The sequence below is a fragment of the Natator depressus genome, chromosome 2 (genome assembly GCF_965152275.1).
Source record: "Natator depressus isolate rNatDep1 chromosome 2, rNatDep2.hap1, whole genome shotgun sequence".
NCBI classification, from domain to species: domain Eukaryota; kingdom Metazoa; phylum Chordata; order Testudines; family Cheloniidae; genus Natator; species Natator depressus.
Genome location: NC_134235.1, coordinates 155,242,240 through 155,263,915, shown reverse-complemented (window position 1 = coordinate 155,263,915; position 21,676 = coordinate 155,242,240). Strand labels below are relative to the sequence as shown.

The 21,676-nt window shown below is 44.9% G+C and overlaps 1 protein-coding gene and 1 long non-coding RNA gene across 2 annotated transcripts in view; one reads left to right on the top strand and one right to left on the bottom strand.

Moving 5' to 3' along the window:
- MOCOS (molybdenum cofactor sulfurase) overlaps window positions 1-21,676 on the bottom strand; it is a 406,588-nt gene that overhangs the window by 154,340 nt on the left and 230,572 nt on the right. Inside the window, exon 5 of the mRNA XM_074945194.1 lies at window positions 15,255-15,331. Within this exon, the coding sequence (XP_074801295.1) occupies window positions 15,255-15,331 (77 nt within the window). The remainder of the gene's footprint in view (window positions 1-15,254; window positions 15,332-21,676) is intronic.
- LOC141981583 (uncharacterized) lies at window positions 1,569-6,337 on the top strand. The gene is made up of 4 exons (XR_012637840.1): window positions 1,569-1,710; window positions 3,791-3,843; window positions 4,439-4,505; window positions 5,278-6,337. It is a non-coding gene; the product is annotated as an uncharacterized LOC141981583 (long non-coding RNA).

Below are 21,676 nucleotides of genomic sequence, written 5' to 3'. Positions count from 1 at the left end.
TTTGTGAAGATAAATTTATTAGTGTTTGTGAAGTACTCCGATATTACCGTGATGAGTATTATAGAAAAGAATTATTAATTTCCTCAGGGTCTGTCTTCATAGCAGGTTTCAACAGTGTGAAGTAAATTGGCTTAGGGCCAGGCACTGAACAATGATAAAACAATATATTAAGTAGCTCCTCATTAAGTGAGCACCATTCATTCTGTGCATTGAATAAGGTAGGAATGCTGTGGGGAAAAAATAGTGTGTGATCCTGCAACTAAACACTGTGTCACAATACATACGCACAAGGTAAGGAAATTAAAGTTACAGAAGCAGCCTTAATTCTGGCATTTCCTAACTTTTGTGGGTTTGACCTTGCAATCTTAATAGTGTTCTTTAAATGTAGTGGGGTTTTTTTTGTGTGTGTAATACAATATATACAGGTAAGATGTTCCTTACAGGTCACTCTAGGCTCGATTATTAGACAAGTTTAAAATGTATATGAGAGAAGACTGAAGCTCACTGTCTTTTCTCTTATTGCTGCTGTAACTTTAAATGGAATTTCAAACTTCTACCTAAATTTATTTGTTAGTAAGATTAATCAGAAAGATGCTGACCTTTTCATTCATTTTTTTATTTACTTGAGGTATAACATAATTAAACAGAACAACAAAAAACCAGAAAACAAAACAATTATATATACTGATTTCTCCCACATTAATACAATTGTAATTTCTGTATCTACTTTCCGGGGAAGAACAGAAAGAATGTATCCTAATCAAAATGACCAAATAATGATAGAATGTATCCTAATCATAATGACCAAATAATGAATTTTTAAATTATTGTAAATTATTTACATTGCTTTTTTTTCTAAATGGATAAAATGTAGGAAAAAAATATTTACTAGCTAATACCAAGCATGTGTTAAAATGATAAAAAAAAAAGATCTCTGAAAAAGAATTAAGTAAACACGCCCCCACACACTATGCTGCAATTTTAACAGGAAATACTCCTTCTTGCTAAATGTTATCTGAAAGTTGAGATCAGAAAGATCAGATTCAAACAGTTTTTTGTTTTAAAACATATTCTTATTATCAAATTCTACTGCCGATTTACATTCCATTGGTTGTTTCCTTCTTAAACGTAAAGCATCACACTGTTACAATTCAAATCCAATCCATACGACATGAACCAGAGGTGCTTTTATTAATATTTGCACAAAAGGGAAAAATTAACAACAACAACACTTTGTTTCTATCCCAATCCATTTGTGTAGGATTCATACGGGGTTCATGCACTTGGCAACATTCAGGGTACACCCGGAGTGTTGTGTAGGAGCAGTGCACACACTGCTCCATCCAAGGGCATGAACCTTGGAATCTCGCCCAGATGACATGAACCGTGGGAAGCCTCCCAGGACTGGGCTCAAGGCCCGAGAGCAAGGAATGCGGTAGATAGAAATTGGTAAATAAGAATGTTAAACAAAGCCAGTGTATTCCTTTTATCTGTTGGAGAATGTAATGCGCAGGGGGAGAGAAAGAATAAAGGAGAGGGTGGAAAGCTGACAGGACCAGTCCGTTGGCAGACCAGCCTGCTTGCTTGCTTAAAGCTTTGTGCTGTCTTGTCATTGAACCGCAACAACTGGCGCCCAAACGTGGGGCCCTCAGCACTCACCTCGCCCGGCAAGGGTTTCAGACACGTCACTCATCCGCTTCGCGGATCCCGGTGAGTATTTTTCATTGTGGTAAGTATGGGAAGCTCCCTCTCTGCTTTGCAAGTGCAACACCGTAATGAGCTATAGTATTTGCTGCGTAAGGCTCAGCATGATTGCCCCAATCAAGAACTCACTCTCCTGCTACAGGAGGTGAGTGCCCAATGCCCGTGGTACCCTGAAGCCGGAACCCTTAAGCTAGCGGACTGGGAGCGGTTGGGCCAGACATTGCACAAAGAGCCTCGGGCGCCTGTGCAGGCTTTACATGCCTGGCACCTCTGCCGCGACGCGATACAGCGTGTCGCCTCGGAAAGGCCCTCCCTCGCAGGGCTGGTGATCTCGCCTCCTGCAGCCATCCCCCCTCCTGGCGATGCGACACAGCGTGTCGCCTCGGAAAGGCCCTCTCCCGCGCCAACAGAGGGGCTGCCGATCCCGCCACCCCCGTCCGCTCCTGCAGCCATCCCTCCCCCTGCTTCGCCCCCAGTGCCTCTATTACCACCGCCTCCCTTGCCTTCCCCACCGGAGCCGGTGTGTGATCACCATCCCCCCGTGGGGCCCCATGCTCCAGGGCCCCCCGGGGGGTCGTCCGCGTCTGCTCAGGGGCTTTCGCTGGTGCAACAAATGGTTCACGCAGCGAAGACTCGCCCAGATCTTACAGCAGAGGAATTAGCTGATCTGGTCTCAGTTTGCCCGGTGACCTGGCAGGATGATGGCCAGGGCAACCAGGTTGCAAACTGGGTCAGTTTGCCCTACTCGGTGATCTGGGAGGTAAAGAAAGCGATTCGCGAGTTCGGCCTGACTAGCACGTATGTACATGGTCTCATTGAAGGGCTAGGTTCTGGGTACACCCCGATCCCTGAAGACTGGAAGGCGCTGTTGCGCATGATGCTGACGCCCAGTCAGTATGTTATTTGGCTTAGTGAGTATCGGCAGATGGCGGAACGCCAAGCCCAGGTATATAGAGAGCAAGGTGTCATTTATGAGCACTTGGCAGGGGAGGGCCAGTTTGCTACCGTTCAGATGCAGTTTCAACTCCCTCAGGCCGTCTTCCCCATTATTTCCACCTGCGCCCAGCATGCCTTCCGGAAGGTCCCGGATTCAGGCAAGCCTACAAAAAGCTTTGCCAGTATCCGTCAGGGTGCATCAGAGTCCTTTATGGATTTTACCAACAGATTGCAGGAGGCTATCCTCCGACAGGTGGATAACCCTGTGGCAGCTCAGGAGATTCTGTTAAAAATGGCGGTTGAAAATGCGAACGAGGATTGCCGCCATGCTCTCCAGGCAGCACAAGCCGCTGGCGTTCTAGAGCTGTCGGACATGCTGCGGGCGTGCCAAAACATCGGCACACAAGCACATAAAGCTGGGGTTCTGGCCGCCGCCCTGCGGAAAAGCGGGAAGGAGGGAAGCGTTGTTACCGCTGTGGTAAGGAGGGTCACTTTCAGCGGGAGTGCCACTCATCACGGCGCCCGCCCGCCCCTCAAAGAAGTGCCCCAAGTGTCGGAAGGGCTATCACTGGGCTAATCAGTGTCGTAGTGGGTCGGGAAACCGCACGACGGGTCCCCCCCAAACCCATGGCCAAAGGGGGTGTTCCCCACTCAGATGACTGTTCCTCTGCCTTAAAATCCATAGACTCCATGAGGGCGGCGACTGCTGGAAGTGCAGGGCTTGATTTGATTATGCAGGAGGACGCTGATTTTCAGTTGCCGGGGGACGTTTGCGCCATACCTACACAGGTGACGGGACCTCTCCCTGCCGGATTTGTGGGTCTGGTTCTCCCTCGCTCACACGCTGGGAAACAGGGGTTTTTTGTCATCCCAGGGGTCACTGACACTGATTACACCGGCGTTATTAAGGTTCAGGTGTGGACCCATCTTCCTCAGTCGCTCCCGCGTGGACGGTCAATTGCACAATTGATTTTAGTCCCCTATCAGGTGCCAGCCACAGAGGATCGAGCCCGGGGCGGGAACGGCTTTGGATTGACGCTGTCTCAGTTGCCGTCTCACAACACGTCCTCTCCACTTGTTGCTCTAACAATGTCGGTCCGCCCCTCGAAACCTCAGTTAACACTTCTCTTAAATAATGTTCCTTTTACAGGGCTGGTGGACACTGGAGCTGACGTTATGGTGATTCGTGATCCGGAGTGGCCGGTCAGTTGGCCAACAGTTCCTTCTAAAGAGTTGTGGGGGATCGGGGGTAGCAAACCCGGGCGCCAAAGTTTGTTTTGGGTCACGGTCTCTAAACCAGGAGGCCGTGCCCTTGCTACAATCCGCCCTTTTGTGCTCCCTGTCCACCTCAATATTTGGGGCCGTGACTTACTTACAAAGCTGGACACCACCCTCGATATTAATATATAATGGCCCAAAATCCTCCCTCACCCACCTTGCCCTCCGCATTACCATTGGTATGGCAATCCTTAGAGACCGTATGGATTGACCAGTGGCCCCTCCCCCTAGAAAAGCTGAAAGCGCTTCATTCACTTGTACAACAATATTTGCATGCACAGCACTTGGAGAGCTTTACTAGTCCTTGGAACTAGCTGCTGTTATTTTGGCCTTTCAATTTTTTGCTGATTGTCCCTTTAATTTGATCGTGGACACGCAAATGTTTATCAGGTAATTGATCATTTATCCCTTGCCCTCAATTACCCCTTCAGGTCGATGCGGACCTTCTTCGCCTGTTTTTGTCCTTACAGTATCTCATCACCACTCATAATTTCCCTTATTTTGTTGCTCATATTCGCAGTCACACCCCTCTTCCTGGGCTACTCACTGAGGGCAATGCGCGCGCCGATCGCACATTACGTGGTCAGGTAAATTCCCTTTTTTCTGACCCCATTGAAAGCCATTCCTTTTTTCATCAGTCTGCCTCTGTTTTGGCCCGACAGTTTCACATTCCTGCTGATCATGCACGTTCTATTGTTCGTTCTGCCCCCCACTGTGCCGCTGCTGCCCCTACCTTTTCTTATGCCGTCAACCCCAGAGGTACCGCAGCGAATCAGTTGTGGCAAATGTATGTCACTCACGTGCCACAATTCCGCCCCTATTTGTTTTTACATGTTTCCGTTGATACCTATTCGGGATTCCTTTGGGCGACCCCACAGCGTGGGGAAGCCACTCCCAAAGTTATTCACCATTTGCTAGCCTGTTTTGCTGTTATGGGTCGCCCGAGCCAGATAAAAACGGATAATGCCCCAGCCTATTGCTCCACAGCACTTTTTACCTTTTGTGCCCAATAGGACGTCCGTCTCAAATACGGGATCCCTTATAATTCCACAGGCCAAGCTGTTGTTGAACGTGCAAATCGCACGCTAAAAACCTTGCTTGACAAACAATTAAAACAAGGGGAGCTGCGTCTCTGAACCTTAGGAGACATTCAGCAACAATTGCATATCCTTTTGTTTACTTTAAATAATTTAACGCTGAACGCAGATCAGCAGACCCCTGCGGATCGGCATTTTCACAAATCCGAGGTACTGGAAAGACCGCGTGTCTATTACCGTCAGCTGCCTGATCCGCAATGGCTGGGCCCAGTGCCTTTAATCACTTGGGGTCGGGGATATGCCGCTGTCTCTCTCCCTGCAGGACCGTTGTGGGTTCTGGCCCGGTGTGTGCGACCGGCACTGAAACAGCATGGCGTGGCACCAGGGGCTGTCGAACCCCATACCGGAGTTTCAGCTGACCTTGGAGGAGAATGCGGTGCCTCCCAGGTCGACAATGGCGGGACAGAGACGGAGGAGACGTAGCGTCCCAAGCCAGCCCGTGACATGGGGAGCAGTGAAAGCATTGGTCGCCACGGCTCAACGAAGACTAGCAGCAAACCAACAGCCAGAGACTCCTGAGACTCTGTTTGTGGCCATTCTCGCCCAAATTACTGCTAATTTTGTATTGATTGTATGCCTTTTGTGCCTGCTATTTCCTGTAGGGGTTGGCTCGGGAGCGCTTCCTCCGTTACGGGCCCGAATGACATATAACCTATGGGAAAGATTGGCTTCAATAGCAAATGTTACTCACTTTTGTTTATTTGATTTTGTAGCAGCTGAAGAATTGTTAGGTACGTGCCTTATTTCAGTATGTCATCACCCTGAGGAAATAGGGAATGAGATGATGCTCACCTCTTACGCGAACCTCTCTTCCCAGTACTCTAGCATGGCTAATTGGGGCCCGGCCAATTACACTTTACCTTCTTGGGCTTATTTTTTGCTGTTGCTGTGTGCAATGTATTTCCTTTTTGTTAAGGCTTTGTCGAGACCCGCCCTGGCAGGCTCCACGAGTTATGACCTTGTCTGTCCGGGAGTTAATTGGCTTGCAAAAGCAAATTGATGGCTACCATGAGATGGCCGAGCACAAATAAACAAAAAAGGAGGGGATGTAGGATTCATACGGGGTTCATGCACTTGGCAACATTCAGGGCACACCCGGAGTGTTGTGTAGGAGCAGTGCACACACTGCTCCATCCAAGGGCATGAACCTTGGAATCTCGCCTAGATGACATGAACCGTGGGAAGCCTCCCAGGACTGGGCTCAAGGCCTGAGAGCAAGGAATGCGGTAGATGGAAATTGGTAAATAAGAATGTTAAACAAAGCCAGTGTATTCCTTTTATCTGTTGGAGAATGTAATGCGCAGGGGGAGAGAAAGAATAAAGGAGAGGGTGGAAAGCTGACAGGACCAGTCCGTTGGCAGACCAGCCTGCTTGCTCGCTTAAAGCTTTGTGCTGTCTTGTCATTGAACCGCAACACATTTGAAGCCCAGAATAAGAATCTGTTTTTGTGTAAGATGAATACAAAGCAAATCATAGAATATCAGGGTTGGAAGGGACCTCAGGAGGTCATCTAGTCCAACCCCCTGCTCAAAGCAGGACCAATCCCCAACTAAATCATCCCAGCCAGGGCTTTGTCAAGCCTGACTTTAAAAATTTCTAAGGAAGGGGATTCCACCACCTCCCTAGGTAACACATTCCAGTGTTTCACCACCCTCCTAGTGAAAAAGTTTTTCCTAATATCCAACCTAAACCTCCCCCACTGCAACTTGAGACCATTACTCCTTGTTCTGTCATCTGCTACCACTGAGAACAGTCTAGATCCATCCTCTTTGGAACCCCCTTTCAGGTAGTTGAAAGCAGCTATCAAATCCACCCTCATTCTTCTCTTCCGCAGACTAAACAATCCCAGTTCCCTCAGCCTCTCCTCATAAGTCATGTGTTCCAGTCCCCTAATCATTTTTGTTGCCCTCTGCTGGACGCTTTCCAATTTTTCCACATCCTTCTTGTAGTGTGGGGCCCAAAACTGGAAACAGTACTCCAGATGAGGCCTTACCAATGTCTAATAGAGTGGAACAATCATGTCCCTCGATCTGCTGGCAGTGCCCCTACTTATACATTCCACAATGCCTTTGGCCTTCTTGGCAACAAGGGCACACTGTTGACTCATATCCAGCTTCTCGTCCAATGTAACCCCTAGGTCCTTTTCTCCAGAACTGCTGCCTAGCCATTCGGTCCCTAGTCTGTAGCGGTGCATGGGATTCTTCCGTCCTAAGTGCAGGATTCTGCACTTGTCCTTGTTGAACCTCATCAAATTTCTTTTGGCCCAACCCTCAAATTTGTCTAGGTCCCTCTGTATCCAATCCCTACCCTCCAGCGTATCTACCTCTCCTCCCCAAATACTCTGGGGTCAACGGAAAACAGACAATTTATAAGCAATACACGTCTCCCTGTACATCTCACCACAGAAAATTTTAGGACAATTCAAGTGTGCGAAATGTGCACCAAGTGGTTTAACACAAATCTGCAACTGTTTTTTTAATTAGGAAGTGTTTCTCAGCTAGCTCACATTGTATAAGTGCAAATACTGATGACCTATTTTGCATTGATTGTGCAGGCATAAGTATATACAAAGTACAGTATATGGAAAGCAATGTGCCAAAGATTTGCCCACAGGTGACCCAGCGCACAGCAAAAGCATACAGATTGTTCTGCATTGTACACACCTCTATCCTTTGCCACCTCATCTCAGTAGGGGCCAAAAGGGGCATGTTGGGGATTAGGAATGGGCAGAGTCAAGGCTCAGAAAGTTCACCCTAACACTAACTACTGTAAGCAGGCATGCAGAAGACATTTTTGCACTGAATAATGCACTGCTGCTCCATACTACGGGTCATGCTCTACATATCACCACATCTTCCAATCACCTTTCAGGGCTGTGCATGGTTATAAATACTTGATCTGGTCTCTGCAGGATCAAGCCCTTAATGAAAAATATTCTGCTGCTTAGGCTATGTCTACACTTAGGGCAGTTGTAGAGTACCTATGCTGCACACCCTGTTAGCACAGGTATATATAGCAGTGTTAGGGTGACCATATTTTCGCAAAGGGAAAACGGGACACTGCATGGAGTGGCCTGAGGCCCTGCGTGAGCTCCCCCCCCCACCTTCCCTGCTTCCTGCCCTCAGGGCTGGCCCAAGGCCCTCCTTTCTCCCCCGCGCGTGAGGTTGGCACAAGCCACCACCCCGCCGCCAACCTGCATGGGGTTGGCTCGAGCCCCCCTTCCACCTGCCCGCCCATGGGACTGGCATGAGGCCCCCTGCCACACACCCAGGACTGGCCCGAATTTTCCCTCTACCCCTTGCACTCGGGGCCAGCCCAAGACCCCCTGCCACCTGCCCATGTCGAGCTGGCCCAGCCTGAGCCACTCTCCTGAGCCCTCCCTCCTGCGCAGGGCTGGTGTTGTTGCTCACCCCCCTGCCACATTCCTCCACACCCCACTAAGGGTTGCACTCCATGTTTTTGGCAAAACTGTGCATTTGTCCAGTTCGCTCTTGCCAGCTGATGATCAAAATTAGAATAATCTGAGACCACAAATGCTACTACAGGATCACATGAATTGTAGGCATAGTTTGGAGAAAACAGTGTACCCACTGGTTAAGGTGCTAGCTTGCATTCAATTTCCTCCTTCGCCACAGACTTGTGGGACCTTGAACAAGTCACTTAGTCTCTCTGTGCCTCAGTTCCCAATCGGTAAAATGGGGACATTATTATTAATCATGTTTATTATGATAGCACCTCAGGGCCCATCAAGCATGGATCCCATTGTGATGGACATTGTGTAAACAAAGAGTAGTAGACAGTTCCTGCCCCATAGAGCTTACAGAGGGCAGGGAAAAGGGTAGAACACACAAGCAGAGTAAACAATGTGATGGCGGAAAACGTCATGTCAGTACCACAATTTCTTTTTTTAATGGGTTTAGTCTGGAGGGGATCCCCTAAATGGGAAGAAGAAGGAGGGGAAGGGGGGTGAGGGGAACACAGCAGGGGAGGAAAATGAAGGAGGGGCAGATGAAACTGAGATGAAGGAGGAGGATTGGAGCAAACAGCCTATCAGCACAGGGCAGAGTAAGTTGCAGAATTTCAACAGGTTTGCCTGAAATATTCAGCTCCCGGCTTTGGCTGCAGCTCTGAATGGCTGCTCTCTGCAGTTTTCCCCCAAGGATACCACCTGGATCTTAGTTTCCCAAAGTCAGGGAGTAGGGTCACCCCTGCCCAGGAGGGTGCAAGGGATGGGGGTGGCCCCGTCTGGGTCCCATTTTATCCCCTTCTCCTAGTGCAGCTGTATTTCCCTCGATGTGGTCAAGACAAAGACATTAAAATTGGGAGGCACTCAGATACTACTGTTATGGGGGCCACAGAAGAACCTTAGCTAGATTTGTCACACAGAAGAATTACTGCTTAATCTTGTGATGGAACATAATTAGGTACAGCTGGTCAAGAAACTGGGGGAAATTGTTAAGTCACTTTTGTTCCACACAGGTTTCAAAAAGCAATAATTTTTAGTTTATTTTAAAATTTTATGTGAACATTTTTATCACACTGTTTAGGTTTCTTAAATTTCATTTTTGAACTTTTTCCTCTCCTCCTCCACTCTCTCCCCCTTTATTTTTATTTTCCTCCCCTTTTCCAAGTTGCCACTGAAAAGCAAGGAGTGGGGAAGGGGGAGGTGGAAAACCAAAACTGAAACATCCAAACAGACAATTCCCCCCTCCCCTAATTCGTAGTTTTCCAATTTTTAAAGAATATTTAATACAAAACAAAACACCTCCTCAGTTGCACTTTAAAAAAATCACTAAAATTTCCAATTTCAAAAAAGGGTAAAAATAAAAAAGGTCAGCCCTATAGCAAGAGATATCAGTGGAAAAAAATTAAAGTTCATCCTAATATTTAATTTTAAATCACACCATCTACAGTGTATTGCAAGAAAGAATTCTAAATTATTCTATGAAGTTATTTCAATATATAGACATTGTTATATATAAAAATTATGGCAAACTTATCGAACCATTTTTAGACTCTTGAGAGTAAGCAATGTATAATTCTTCTGAAGGTGATAATGAACACCATAAGCTCATTAGAAGACCGTTTATTCACCCATATTGGCCACGAACATGGTCAAAAGGCGGTTTGAGCAAATACAATAATTCACCACACTCACCCCAGAGTAGTATAAAAACATCTGATTTGCAGTTAAACATGGCTACCGATGAATGATAGGGAAAATAAAAATTTGATGTATCCAAAATACCAGAGACAGATCTTTTCACACAGAAAGCCATCATTTCAAGCCTGTCCTTGTGAAGCAATTTATTCTTGCCTTGAAGCCTTAGTTTGTATTCTACAGAAAATTCATGACAAGAACTGACATACAAGCCAGACAAAGAAAATGCTGCCTCAAAAAAAATAAAAAAAAATAAAAAAATAAAAAAGTCCACCAGTGACAAATGAATTAGTCCAAAATTAGAAGACAAAAGACACTGCAGAGAATTTAGACAAATCTACACACACACACAAAGTCTTTTTTTGTGTGTGTATGGTCTTAGATTTTCATCACTCATACAGACCAGGAAGCAAATCAAAAGCGGGAACAAAAGGTCTCAAACTGTTCATTCATGCCTATATTTATCCTGTCATCACATTATTATCACGCATCTTATCCAGGACCAGGACTGGAGGGGAGCAGTTTTTTCCTCAGCCTAGTACCCTCATTAGATTTATAAATTCTTCAGCTGAAATAGGTGCCAGAAGGAAGCGAAGATGAAAAAAGAAATGCATTGGGAGGGATGATGTTTTGCCTCCTTTCCTGTCAGGTCCCTGGTAATGTTTGTGCACTGTCAACCAAAGAAGTTTGCTCCTGAATTCCACAGAACTGCTCCTTTACCACAGAACATGTTTGTCTAGTGAATATACATACTATTAAAGCAGTTTATTCTATGGATAGATCAACAATATACCAAAGTCTCCATTTCTGAACTGTAGTCTGTATACGGAGAGCGTCCAAAATCTCCTTATTCATTTGGGTCTCAATCCTGCTCACATTAACATCAATGAAAGCTCCGCTATTGATTTCAAGAGGAGCAGGCCCTTGAGGAGCTATAGAAGTTGTGACTCTGAATGGAATCGGGGGCGGGGTGGCGGGCACTTTAGGATATTATGAATACCAATATTGTAAAATTGCAGTGAGTTATGCCGGATATGCCATGGAAGATATCCGCAAAAATGTTATAATTTGCCAGATGTGATAATCTCATTTATGTGTTTGTATCACCTTTGTATTTTGGGTCATAGGCGCTGACCTCCCCTCTTCCTGGTGGGTGCTCAACCCCCCCGCACCCCTGGCCCCACCCCTGCACCGCCCCCATTCCACCGCTTTCCCAAAGTCCGCACTCCCATTCCATTCCCTTCCCCCAAGTCCCCACCCCTGCCCCGCCTCTTCTCCACCTCCTTCCCTGAGTGTGCCGCATCCCCCTCCCTCCTGGAAAGTCCTAAGCGCTGCCAAACAGATGTTAGGCGGCGGGGCGGTGGGAAACGCTGGGAGGGAGGGTGAGGAGCAGGGATGCGGCACGCTCAGGAGAGGTGGTGGGGGGAGAAGGAGGCGAGGAGGGGGGAGCTTGGCTGCCAGTGGGTGTGGAGCACCCACTAATTTTTCCCTGTGGGTGCTCCAGCCCTGTATTACAAAATTTGTACTATGCTTCTGGGTGACATCCCCAGAAAGTTTGGTATCAGCACTGCCTAGCCTGCTTGATGGCTCATTAAGGACCATCAGCTATACAACTGGCCCATTGAGAGAAGACAAGGGATACACCTTATGACTCAGCAAGGGATGCAGGGGCATGCCTATGGACAGAACTCTAAGGCTTCCAAGCCATGTGCTGGGCAGCTTGTGTTTGGGACAAAGGTAGCACAGGCTGTGTGGGAAAAGACTATAAAAGGCAGTTGCATCTTCTCCAAAATTGTCTTCAGTCCTGCTTCTTGTCTTCATTCCTGATTCTTACCTCTGTAGTAACATTTCTACAAATGAACCTCTGAACAAAGGACTGAATGACCCATCCAAGCTGTGGATGTGTTCCAGAGGGACTTTCAAACCAGCAAACTTACCAATACTGCTAGGAACCTGATACATGGATGTTGAAGTCTTTGTATGTATGTGACTGTTTTACCGTTTAACATCTCTCTTCTTGTTCTTTCTTTTTTTTTTTTTATAATAAACGTTTAGTTTTAGACTCTAAAGGATTGGTTGGCAGCATGGTATTTTGGGTAAGATCCAAACCTATATTGACCTGGTAATGTGGCTGACCCTTTGGGGTCAGAAAAACATTTTGTATATGTGAGCAGAGTTTTTTAAATAACTTCTCACTGTACTGGACTTATGTGCTAACTGGGAGCCAAAGAACTGAAATGCAATAAAGGTGGCTGTGTGATTTCTTTTTTTGCTTTTTGTTAACCAATGTGAGGGATCAGAAGCACAGTTTGTGACTGGTTGGGGAGTTTAACTTCAGTGTTACCCCCAGGCTTGGAAGTATCTTTTCTCCCTTTTGCAGCCTGCCCTGACCTTGGCATTTCTAGTGAGGGCAGCCCCAGGCACTCCGGGTCACAGAAGACTCCTCACAAAATCCTTGGGACATCAGAAAGGAACACAGCCACTTTTCAAACACTGGGCCAAATCCTCAGGCACTGAACATCTGAAATCACTATGACAGCCAGCAGGTATTACAAAAGCCCCACAGATGCTTAGTGCCTCTCTGGATTGGGGCCACTGTTATGTCAGGTATGTGTTTGATGCATCTGTGCTTGAAAATAACAAATTGAAGAGTGAGCTGAAGAAAGTTGAGAGATGTAGGCCTTACACATCACCTATACCTACATTTGCGCCTGAAACTGATATGCCAAGAACACATTTCATAAGCACAATATATTCTATGTGTGTGCTAGTAAACAATGCAGTTAAGCCTCATCCTATATGTTGTCAATAGGGAACTCTCTGGCTTCATGTAATTTTATGTATCTTTCAGAAAAATCTCTGACTTAAATGCAAAATCTGGCATTAATGGTCATCTCATGGATTTGCGACACTGGGCCAGATAAGCACCAGCTGATGCAAGGAATAATGTGTTATACATCCTGGAGTCAAGAAGACCCTTTGTGACTCTGGGAGACTCACTTTAACATGGAACTGTTGGTTCTAATACCCTTCATTCCAAAGGTTTCCACTAGGGAATGCAGCTTTGATTCCTGCCAAGGGCTTCGCAGGAGCTCATACAGAGAAGGTTCTGAGTGAGGACATCTCCTGGCAGCCTTGTTCATGCCCCTTTTGGGGTATGGTTGGCAGCCCTCCAGGATTGTCCAGGAGTGTCCAGGAATTAAAGATTAAACTTCAGTTGAAGATTATGTCACGTGATGAAACCTCCAGGAATACCAACCAAAATTGGCAACCCTACTTTGGGGGCTGTTTTGTTTCCTTAAAACTCCCAAATCTCCTGCACAAAGGAGGCTATCACAATGTGGCCACTGTGACCTCCTCTCCAGTGGACCTTCTGCAGAGATTTAGACTAGTTTCTGGAGAACTTTTATTCCATAAACCAATGAGTAGCACTCACCCATATGCATCTTTTTACGTGATCCACCCAATGGGATATGGGGTAATAGTAATAAATATGGGTAAATATGTGGATAACGTTTAATAAACCTCAGTATTTTTCAGTGCCAATTACTAACAGAAGCTGAAAATACTTTTCATTTTATGTAACTGTGTCCTACTACCATGTAGGACAGTGGTTCTCAAAGCCGATCCGCTGCTTGTTCAGGGAAAGCCCTTGGCATGCCGGACCACTTTGTTTACCTGCCGCGTCCACAGGTTCGGCCGATCACGGCTCCCAGTGGCCGCGGTTCGCTGCTCCAGGCCAATGGGGACTGCGGGAAGCGGCGTGGGCCCAGGGACGTGCTGGACGCCCTTCCCGCAGCCCCCATTGGCCTGGAGCGGCAAACCGCAGCCAGTGGGAGCCGCGATCAGCTGAACCTGCGGACGCAGCAGGTAAACAAACTGGTCCGGTGCACTAGGGGCTTTCCCTGAATAACTGGCGGACCGGCTTTGAGAACCACTGATGTAGGAGACAACACAGCAGAAAGGAAATCACTTACCCAAATGTGAAAGGGGACTGCAAATTTCATGGAACGTGGTGTGCATCTCAATAAATAGGAAGATTTTTTTTGAGGGAGGGGATTACTATTTTTTCCCCAATGGATGCATGTCACTACTTAGGTGGGCTACTATATCAGATTGTTATACTATACTACTATATCTGATTGTTATAACAATGCCATCTAATTATGCAGAGAGTCACATTTGAATTATAGAATATAAATATTTATGAAAAAAATAAAAATGAGACAACACAGAAATTCACTCATAGGATTAGTTTTAAATCATGTCAGCCGAGGATAGGAAGCCTTCTACAGAACTGAATTCATCAATATCTTTCAGATTCTTCTATGAATGATCTAAAAAGTGATTACTCATACTCAAATCCTTAAATTATTTCTACAGTGGCTTCACAGTCATGTATTTTTTTCCTGAGATGTAGCTGCCCAGAAAAAAAAGGCTGAATAAGGAATGTAAAATGTAATCTATTTTAGAATGGTTTCCATTAAAAGACATCATGATAATGCAATATATACTGTTGTAAAAAGTAAAATTGCCTGGAAAGTTTACTGCCTGAAGGTAGCCAAACAGACAATGGAACCCTATTTCTTATTTAACAAGAAGCTTTTGGGAATTCACTAAATTGTTTTTACTGGTTTCCCTATCACAAAATAGCTCTTCAGCACCAAGCCACATCATCAAGTTCGAATATGCAGTAGGAAAAATTACTGCTGCCAACTACAGCTGAATGAAGCCCAGCTAATTAATGCAAATATTTTTCTACTAAATCCTTCCGTATATCTGTGAATCTGATTCAGGTTACAAATGTGTCACCTGCTCAAAACTTTACACGTTTATTTAGAAGAATCCCATTGATGTTTTGTTTTTCTTATAGATAGTGACAAAATGGCTTGGAAAAATCTGATATTTTAAAATTGAATACACCACTGACACGCACGATTCCAATCTCAAATGAGTGAACAACAGTCATAACTCTATCCAAGTGAATTAAGTTAGTGGTGTCAACAAGATCAGAATCAAGCCCTGTGTATTAATCTGGAACTTCCTTCTTTGGTGTTAGAGTTATATGTGCGACTGACCTGTAAGTCTTTCCAAAGCATCAAATCCATGTTTCAGTGCAATGATATCAAGGAACGAAACAGTGCCATCTTCAAACCTGCAGAAAAGGAGAGGGGAACAAATGAGCCCAGTAAACCAATCACGTAGCTACTCTACATACATGATTTTAAATACATTTCATAACACTATTAGAAATCTAGTGAAACTAATTCACAGAGAAATGCGTTCTTCCCATAGGGATTCATCTCCCACTCCTGTACTATCCTGTGCAGTCAGAATATACTCTTTGGGCTAGATTTCCACATGGGCTGTACACCTCCACCAGGGGAACAATACTCTCAGGCATGACCTTGAGTCTGAGGGCATAGGGGTACGGAGCACTATGCAACTGCTGACTCCTCACCTTAACTAGCTAGTCAGGAAGGGCTGGGGAAAAGTTGGAGCTGTGCCTCTTCCCCTCCCCCACACACCAATCCAACTAATGCAAGTAATAAATTACTTCCCTTCCCCAGGGCAAGGAGGAAAAATAGTACCATAATTCCCACCCTGCACTGCTCCTGGAAATGGAAAATAAGTCCACTCTAATACCACTGTTCATTAGAAATGGTAAGAAGGTAGACTGGGACATTCTGTTCACCCAGTCTCATAATGCTAGAACAAGGGGACATGAAATAAAATTGAAAGGTGACAAATACAAAACGGATAAAAGGAAACACTTTTTCAAACAACATGTAATTAGACAGTTGAATTCATTCCCCTAGAATGAAACTGAAGCCAAAATTTAGCAAGATTCAAAGAGTAATTGGATGTTTACATGGATAAAAAGAATATTCAGAATTATAATAATTAATGCTAATGGCAAAAGGATTGGAAGGGAGATAAAACCTTATGCTTCAGGGTTTAAACCGATCTCTGATTATTAGGGATTAGGATGGGTGCAGATTATCCCACATCAACCTGATCTGTTTTTTTCTCTACCTTTCTCAGAAGCATTTGGTACTGGCCACTGACACAATACTGGACTAGATGGAGCATGAGTCTGACCCAGTATGGCAATTCCTGTGTAGCAAAGCATTATGCTGTGTCAGCACACATACACATGCACAAAAAATGCCCTAGAGAACAGATTTTGGCTTTTTAGATATGACACAATCGTTTTCAAAATATGGAAAAAAGATTTGTCATTGCCACAACTAAAGATAGAGTAAAAAAGGCACAGAAAGGTTAAAAAACAAAAATCAATCTGATCCAAACTACATGTCTTTTTTAAACAAACAAACAAAAAAACCCACCCTTAATAGAATGGCATAATAGTTCTCACGCTACCTCTTGAAAAGTGAGAAAAATCCCCTGAATTTATCTTTTTCACTTATCTACAATTATCAACTAATTCAAACAATATACATTACACCGTTAGCCCATACATATACATTAGATGTACTATACACCACATTAATAGGTAGTAGGTGCATGATATTACTGTAATATTACATTTTATATATGGAAGTTGGGAAGTTATGTTCATGTATTATGCTCTTCCCACAATTTTGTTCACCCATGTCAAGTATCTCACAACATTTTGCAAAGCTGAAGTCAGACTAGAAAATAGGAAACTTGTCAAAGCAAGCTTTGTGAATACTTTGTACCAAGTACTGTTAGGGAGTACTTTCAGGGCTCAGCAACACTTTGAATGAAGTATTCAAAACACAACATGAGAAAGTATAGGAGGACACCTTCATGGACAGTACCTGGAATGGTAGTATTCAAACAAAGATAACAAAGGTACAGAACTAGTTAAGGAACTGGTACACACTTGTGTGTTGGATTTTAGTGATGTGTAAAGAGTTTTGTAACCTATAAAACAAATACTACTGTATAAATACTGCTAGTTGACATTTGTAAGGTGAATACACTGTGAAAATTTGCTTCTCAGAAAGAGGATATGTAGGCCTCCTTTTCATATTGTTCTTCTTTGTCTTTAGACAATAAATTTGGCTAAATTTAGTTATTTAGTCTCTTGAACACTTTTAAGAATGAACCATGAGTGCAGTAAAACAACTGGCTGCGTCTTTTAATCAACAACTCTAATAGGAGAATCGAGTGAAGGAGAACATATAATACTTGAAAAAGAAGTTTACTTTCACATAAATGACTAATCTAAAGTTAGCAAGTACTGTCTTGATGGTGAAATGCTCAATTGAGTAAAATAATTGTGTGGATAAAAGAGGCCAGAGAATGGGGTAAATAATTACAGATCTAGTAGGAATAGATAAGTGGTGGACTGCCACAAGGGAGAATAGATTAATAGATTTTAAGGCTAGAAAGCTAGACTAATTAGGGCCCAAGCCTGCTTCCAGAGAAGGCAATGGAAAAACCTCTCTTGATTTCAATAGCAGCAGACACAACCCAATGCTATACATTAGTGACCAGTAATTAGAGATCAGCTTATGCACATTTGCAGGTGATATGAAATAAGAGAATGCACCAATGCCTCAGAGGGGCAAGACTGAATCCAAAGGTGTAACACAGAGGCCCACTGATGCCAAAGCACAAAGCGTTCACTGTTCTTTACAAGCAACTTCTGTCCCAGACCTGATAAAATCACTACACCTAATACACTACTCTCATGGTATGTATCCATGAAGGTCTATACAGAAAGCTTGTAACTCATCAATACACATAATCATCGTGAAATGTTTATATAGGAAATATTTAAGCGATAATGTATAGTGAAAACAATGCCTTTTGGGTTTTGGAGTAAAAGTGAGTCTCCAGGGAATCGCATGTCTCAGTGATGGCACATTCAAGTGGGAGGGAATTGTCACCTCCCCCTGGTCAGCCAGTGGTGTAAAGCCAGGTTCAGTTGTCTACTCTTGCCCCATCCCACAACAGTCAATGAAAAACCATCAAAGACAACTCCAAGCAATCAAAACCCTTGGAGGTAAAATGGAACTTTATAACAGATCACCCTTTCTGTGAATTAAGATGAAAGACTGGTTAAGTATATCACAGGGTAGAGAAAGACACTCTGCAGCCATTCACTGAGGAGACTCCTTGTTGAACAGCGTGTTTCATGAACATTTGTATTTGGTTCCTGGGATGCCAGCCAGCTCTGCAACAGACTGAACTTTGTGGGGAAAACCTACTTTATTAGATAGGAAAGGTAACTATTAATAAGTGTAGGCCTTAATTCACGTTTTATGGTTTTCTTTTGTATTGTAACCATGTTTCCATCACTTGCTCTTGTTTCTAGTGGAATCTCTATTTTATTTTAAATAAACTTTCTTTGGACTTATTACAAATGCTCACAAGTGCAGTGTGTTAGCAGTGGCAAAAGGGAAAATTGGTCAACTGGGGTACACTGTTCCTTTGGGAGCAAAGGATCAGGGATTTCTTTGAGTAGCCAGTGTCAGGGGCTGGATATCACAGGGCAAATGCTCAAGGGGACTGGGTAACCTTTTGTTAATCTGCAAGGCAAAGACAGGTCTGGTGTAGCCCAGAGGAGAGTGCTTGAGTGGCTGAAAGGCTGGTGGTGTTAGGGAGCTGACACCCAGGAAGTACAGGGAAGACTCATTCATTCTCTCATTAGAGGCAGATGCAACAACATGGCTCAGTCCAGGGTGCCTGTGACAGGTGTCGGTCGGTCCTCCGAGCCCCTAGGGGCGATGGAGAGCTATGGTCTCCGTGGCAGGCCTCAGCCACACCTTTCGGGCGTTGGGGAATTAGCAGGGAAGGTGTGCAGGCCGGAGTCAGTAGCGCGCCCCTCAGGCAGGGGTGCGCCGGCAAGAGTCAGTAGCGCACCCCTCAGGCAGGGGAGCGCCGGCAAGAGTCAGTAGCGCGCCCCTCAGGCAGGGGAGTGCCGGGGTAGGGGAACGCAGGCCCACCCAACTCCACTGCGTTCCAGCCCAGGGCCCTGACAGTGGCGGGAGGCGAAAGTCCCGCTGCTGGGTCAGCAGGGCCGTCCGTGCCCGCTGACCAAACACACCCACCCCACGGTGTAGTTCGGCCCCTGGGCTACTTCCTACCCGGTCTCTCAGGCGGGTCGCTCCGGTCCCTCCATCTCCTCCGGGTATTCCGTGCGGGCAGCTCCGGTCCCTCCATCTCGTCCGTGTATTCCGCTGCGGGCCACTCCGGTCCCTCCATCTCGTCCGTGTATTCCGCTGCGGGCCACTCCGGTCCCTCCATCTCCTCCGGGTATTCCGCTGCGGGCCACTCCGGTCCCTCCATCTCGTCCGGGTATTCCGCTGCGGGCAGCTCCCGCTCCCCCTCGGTATCGGACTCACGCTGGCCCGGGCTGCAGTCAGGCCCCTCCAGGTCCTCTGGGTATTCAGCGGCTGGCAGCCCTGGTTGCCACAGGCCTTCCTCCCGGTCAGGCTCCTCCTTGCCCAGGGCTTCGCCTGGGTCAGCAGCAGGATCGTGAGGGAACAGCCAGCAGCCTGTGTCTGCCTCCCTCCCTGGTGCTCTCTTCACTGGGCAGAGGGCCCCCGCCCTTTGTACTTCCTGTCCCACCCTTTCCCTTCCGGGGATTGGCGGAAGCTTGGCCTGGCCCTGCCCACTCAGGCTGAAAGGGTGGCTCTTTACCCTCTGGTTCGGAGGGGAGCCACCTTGGCTCCCTACAGTGCCTCAAGAACCATCACAAAGGACAATGGCAAAAAGGAGTGGCTTTCAAACTGAATGTAGGAAAGGATTAAAGATGTAGATAAGTTTGGGAAATGGCTTATTGGGTTAGGTCCCACATAGTCCCAGATGACAGGTTATAGAAAAGACCTGAGAGAGAGACTTGACAGAAATATACTATACTCAGCTCATTAGCTAGCCACAGTTAGGAAAGCAAACAAACCTCTGGAACTGTGTCAATAAAGAAACAGAGCAGAAATGCTGGCACTGTACAGAACATCTGTGAGCAAAAATAACCTGGAGCCCTGCACAATTCAGAGCATGCTGGTACAGGAAGGAAAATGAAATATTTCAAAAGGTAACAAAGAGGGCTACAGAAAAGATAAAAGGCCTCAGGAGTCAGAACTACAGTAAGAGGAGAGGTTAAGAAAATTAGGATTATATTCATGAGAAAATAAGCAATTAAGCAAGGAGATGATTGCAGTATATCAAATTCTTTATCAATATGAGATATGTGAAAGCCACAATACTATTTTAGAGAGCAAAAGATCCATTCAGTCAATGGATCTGAACTTAGGAATCTCTTCCTTTTTAAAGCAAACAAACCATCTTTTTTTTTTTTTTTTTTTTAAAGAATTGCTATAATGGTAGTATGATTAAGAAAATAGCATACACAAACTACATTGTCATGAACTATATTATTACTTATTATTTCCGTTTGCATCTATTGTAGCCTCCATAACAAACACAGAAAATAACTAGTTTCAGAGTAGCAGCCTGTTAGTCTGTATTCGCAAAAAGAAAAGGAGTACTTGTGGCATCTTGGAGACTAACAAATTTATTTGAGCATAAGCTTTCGTGAGCTACAACTCACTGCATCCGATGAAGTGAGCTGTAGCTCACGAAAGCTTATGCTCAAATAAATTTGTTAGTCTCTAAGGTGCCACAAGTACTCCTTTTCTTTTTAGAAAATAACTATAAATTTATAAATATCTGTCCATATAGTTGTGTCCCCCACCAGCACAGTCTCTGACCAGAAGAATAAATCTAAGGACCATTACATTTTCAGCTGATTGCAAATGGTTACCTAGTCACTACTGAGATGGACTCATTACAAATATGATATATTAGATTCAATTTCCAAAGAGAGGCAGGCTTCCAGATACATTTGTAGCTATAGCCTACTCTTTGCAAATGCCCATTTTGTATTTTATATGTTTATATCCTCCTGACCAAAGTCTAGTTATGCTTTACTTTTTGTTTATCATTTTATACCCTTTGCTGAAGTCAGAACAATTCTTCCATTATTCCTAGAATTTGTATATTTACCTTTTCTTTAAGTGATTTTCATCCACACCTTCATCGTTTACTCAATCCCAATACATGCTATTTCGGACAATCATGTAATCTCCCCACTATTCAGTTTCTGAACTGAACACTACTTACAAACCCCCTGTGCCTCTGGGAAATTTGTGGAATGCATATATAATACTGTTTTTGTAATGAACGAAGCCTTAAATGCCTTGGCAATTTTAATTAGTATTAAGCTAAAGCATAGGGCTACAAGGGGTAGTTATCTACCTCTTGGGACATAGGGAGCGTTCTAACTGAATATTTAACAGCATTTTAGGTACAAGAGCAAAGAAACTCCTTGCATCACAATACATTTATTTCAATGGCTACTTTTATCTTTGATGTAATTGATGCTTCAAATAACTTGTTTCCCATTCAACCGTAGTTCTGCTAGAATAATGAGCTTAATCTGATCTTCATTTGAATGCTGATCCAACAGTCATTTCCTGAAGTATCAGAGAGTTCTCACAGC